The sequence below is a fragment of the Volvox carteri genome, assembly GCF_000143455.1.
Source record: "Volvox carteri f. nagariensis unplaced genomic scaffold VOLCAscaffold_28, whole genome shotgun sequence".
NCBI classification, from domain to species: Eukaryota; Viridiplantae; Chlorophyta; class Chlorophyceae; order Chlamydomonadales; family Volvocaceae; genus Volvox; species Volvox carteri.
In genome coordinates, this window is record NW_003307571.1 from 275520 (window position 1) to 279260 (window position 3741).

General features: G+C 52.4%; 1 protein-coding gene across 1 annotated transcript; it reads left to right on the plus strand.

Moving 5' to 3' along the window:
• Positions 1 to 2062: 2062 nt before the first annotated feature.
• Positions 2063 to 3497, plus strand: VOLCADRAFT_92799 (uncharacterized protein; the record flags this gene model as incomplete). The annotated part of the gene is made up of 4 exons (XM_002952117.1): positions 2063 to 2078; positions 2695 to 2782; positions 3039 to 3330; positions 3444 to 3497. 4 exons carry the CDS (start codon positions 2063 to 2065, stop codon positions 3495 to 3497), a joined length of 450 nt encoding a protein of 149 aa, XP_002952163.1.
• Between the last annotated feature and the right edge of the window lie 244 nt (positions 3498 to 3741).

Sequence of the window (3741 nt, forward strand, 5' to 3'; positions counted from 1 at the left end):
CGGGGGGCAGCATCGGAGAGCCGGGGGCGTGAGATAAGTCCAGAGCGGGCGTCGGGCCCACGGAAAGGGCGGAGGGGTTGGGCCCCCGAGGGGCAGGAACGGACGGAAGTAAGGTAGTTGACGAGCCGAGGAGGGGCGCCCCAAGTAGGGCCGGGGAAGGCAAGGAAAGCCTGCCCGGCACCGGACAGGCAAGGGGCGAGTCCTGCAGTAAGGTAGGCAACCGTAAGAGAGGGCCAGAGAAAAGGATGCGCAGAGAGAGGGGGCGCGCACCGGGTAGGCAGAAGACACAGTCGGATGAGGAGGATTCGCATAGACGAGGCGTAACAACGGCGAAGGAGGTCGCCGCTTCTGTGGAGAAGCAGAGGCTGGGTGGAGGCGAAGGTGAATGGCAAAGTAGCGACGAGCGAAGTTACCTGTGGCACGAGCCGAACTAGAGGCAACGCGGCGGAGTCTTGGGAACGAGGTAGAGAATATGAATGGTAGGTAAGAGAGTCGGCATGAGGCTGGAGGCTTACGTTTTCTGCTGTCGATGACTGCATTAGGTTATTTTCGTACTCTCTACTCGATTGCCGTGCGAGCGGCCCACCCGCCCTCCCACTAACAGCCAAATGGCTGATCGGAATTGTCTTTGAAGGGTTTGGGTACCGCGGGAGTGTGGTCGCAGACGCAATGGCCTTCCCCACAATAAGTTAGTAGTGAGTACGGATCACGCGATGACGTTTAAGCAATTCTGCAACGGGTACAACGGAAGGACCCGCTGTACCAGCGGCGTTTGCCGACCCCTGCACGGGACTACTTGCCAACACATTGGGAACATATACCTCACAACCACCCTTTCTTATATGTCAACGACGCAGACATGGTTGTTTGCCGTTTGTTTACCGATGTACAATGACGAAGTCTGAGGGCGCACGTCGGAGCCTCATTTTTTCTGTATAAGCGTACTAACTGAGGCCTTGTGTCCAGTGAAGTTAGTACGGCCTGGCCGAGTTCTTTTTGAATAAGGCCCACAGTGTTGTGCGGGAGGCGTTCCTAGCTAGGAACGCCTATAGGGGCGCTGCACTCGACCCGTTCGGGGTCCACCTAAACAATCGCATCCCGCCGGGCACCCGATATGACGACCTGAACATAAATAAACGTGAACTCCTGGTAAAGATACTTGTTTATGAATAAAACATTATAATTGAGCAAATTATGCACCTCCCACCATATATTCATGCATATACTTGGGTGAATACTAACACCGACGCTGTAATAACAGTAGCAGTAAGTACAGACTCTCTGAAAAACTCGCGCAAAGGAGCCCGGTACACGAAAAGACGAAAGGCCCAGTGGATACGTCTGGTACACTAACACTACCTCCTGAGCTCGATTCCTGGGGAGACCCCCGAATTAGTCGGGAGCGCGAGATTATGGCTAGCTGCTGAGATGTGGAGTTGAGGTCACAGTTGATGGACCAGATTCGCACACTGGATTGGTGGCGATTGCCGAACCCTCCGTCTCTTCGGATGTTCGGGTGAATGGATGCGGAGGGATCCCTGAAGTCTGGATCCACAGCCTTGGATTTACAGTTCGTATGGCGTAGTACAGTGTGGTGGATGGTGCTATAAGGTGATAAATCGTAGAATTGACAATGTGATAAAGCGACCCAGAAGCCTCCCACTCTGTAACATTACAGAATATCTGCTACTGTTCGCTGCCTCAGGCACCACTGCAGCTCCATCTCGCTAACCTGGTTTTCCTGGAACCCCATGTTGAAAAAGCCCGGGACGAAGTGCCACCGGGGTTTCGTTTCAAGTCTTAGAGTTGGCGGTTGATGGTATCAGTGCCTGTTGATCAGGAAAGGCCTTTGCCTTCCTGGCTAATATGGGTGTGTTAGCCCATGAACGCCTACAGGGCTAATTATGCTACCGTTAAACTCTTCAGCGTTGAGATCCAATGCTATTTTTCTAAGCAGTTCTAAGCGAGATGGACGTGTGGTTACACTCTAGCTAAACCACGGGGTTTTCCGCCGGAGTCACTGGAGGGGGTTATCGATATCTAAACTGGATGGGTGCATCTCATGATACGGGAGCACGGTGGGTGTGGCTCACAATGCCGAGCCCAGCAAGCGAGCGGGAGAGGATGTCAACATCCTCACTTGGCACCACAATAATGGCCATTGGCCGTCTAAGGAGCCCCCTTCAGGCTTTTATGGATGGGCCCCCCATCTGTGCGGGACTTGTAACTTGTATTGTTGGTCCTTTGCTCGCGTGTTGGCATCCCTCTGGATGATGTTGAGCTGGTGCAGTGGCCTGGAACCATCGGGATCGTCAAAATGGGGGGCAACTCGTCAATTATTGCCCTGCAACACTGTCCTTTACAATCATGGCACTTGGTACTGGTGGACAACAGCACCGCAAAATGCAACCGTGACCATCTTTTTGCCCGTCGGTTTATTTTGGATGCGCATGGTTTTGATAAATAATGGCAGTGGACGTTGGAGAACAGATGCACCACCATGGCGGGATAGCATGGAATGCTGAGGACAGTGCAGCAGGACTTGGATGAACGTATGTTGGGCATTTTGTCTGTATCAACAACAACATCATCAACAACACCGATGATGAAGGGGACATGCCTCCGTCCTGGAATCGCTTTGCAGGCTTGGCAACATCCTTAAGCCTGTCTCCTTCGTGGTTCGTCGCTTTACAGCGCTGCGGCCAGTAGCAGTGGCGACCATCGACTACCTCTTCATCAACGGGTACACTGGAACGACTGCCAACTTAACTGTAGAGCAGTGGTACGTATGCACTGCTTAGGTCCTTGCCTCCCTGTCTAGGTCCTAAGTCCAAAGCTTCATTATTATGTTTTTCATCTGGGCACTTTGGTCCGCGTCCCATGTATGCTGCCGCAGGCCCTTAACATGTGTGATCCTTGTCATTAACAAAAGGCCAATGTCCATATGTATGTGCTCCAGAAGACGTCCCACGTCATGTATGTGTGTGTGTGTGTGTGTTGAATCCTACTGGACTGCTGCTCACTCACTGGTGGTGCAGGTTCCGTTTCAATGATTTCAACCGCATTGAATCGGCAGATTTCAATGTGGCGCGTTACGTGGAGTTCATGCCAGCAATGCAAGTTGACACCTTACTTGCGCAAAACCCGGAGGTTGGTGCCATTCTTCTGAATGGTGTCTGCGAGTCCTCAGCACGCTTCTGCTCCGCACCTGGCCTTGAGCGCTACACCGACATCCCATCTTGTATGGGTTTCCTGGCATCAATCCCGCTATTCAATCCACTGCGAACACAAGCCAACTCCGTGGCCTGTCGCTTTGTGCACGCGAGCCTGGTAAGATTCGCGCCGCAGATCCACTGCTCACATATTGGCCCATCTGGTGGCGGTGTGTGTGTGGATGAGCCATACGCCAGCTACTACACCACCTCTCCCTTCGCACCGAACAGCTTTATAGCGCCATGAGAAGTAGGCTGGAGGTGATAAAGCACCCGACGGGGTGAGGGATAGAGCTATGGAGTTGGCAAAGGAGGGTAGATCTGTGTGTACATACGCATAATGTGAAAATCATGATAATGCGTCCGCGACCTTGGCTGTAATAACGTAGATGCCTATCTGATCATCCCGGGTTACGCCTTTGCTGTGTTACAATGGTATTGAGACCAGAAGACTTCCGTAATAAACTTCGGGTCGGCGGTTTGGATCAGGCATCCAGCAGATCGTAAATTGGCGATTTTATGGTAAAAT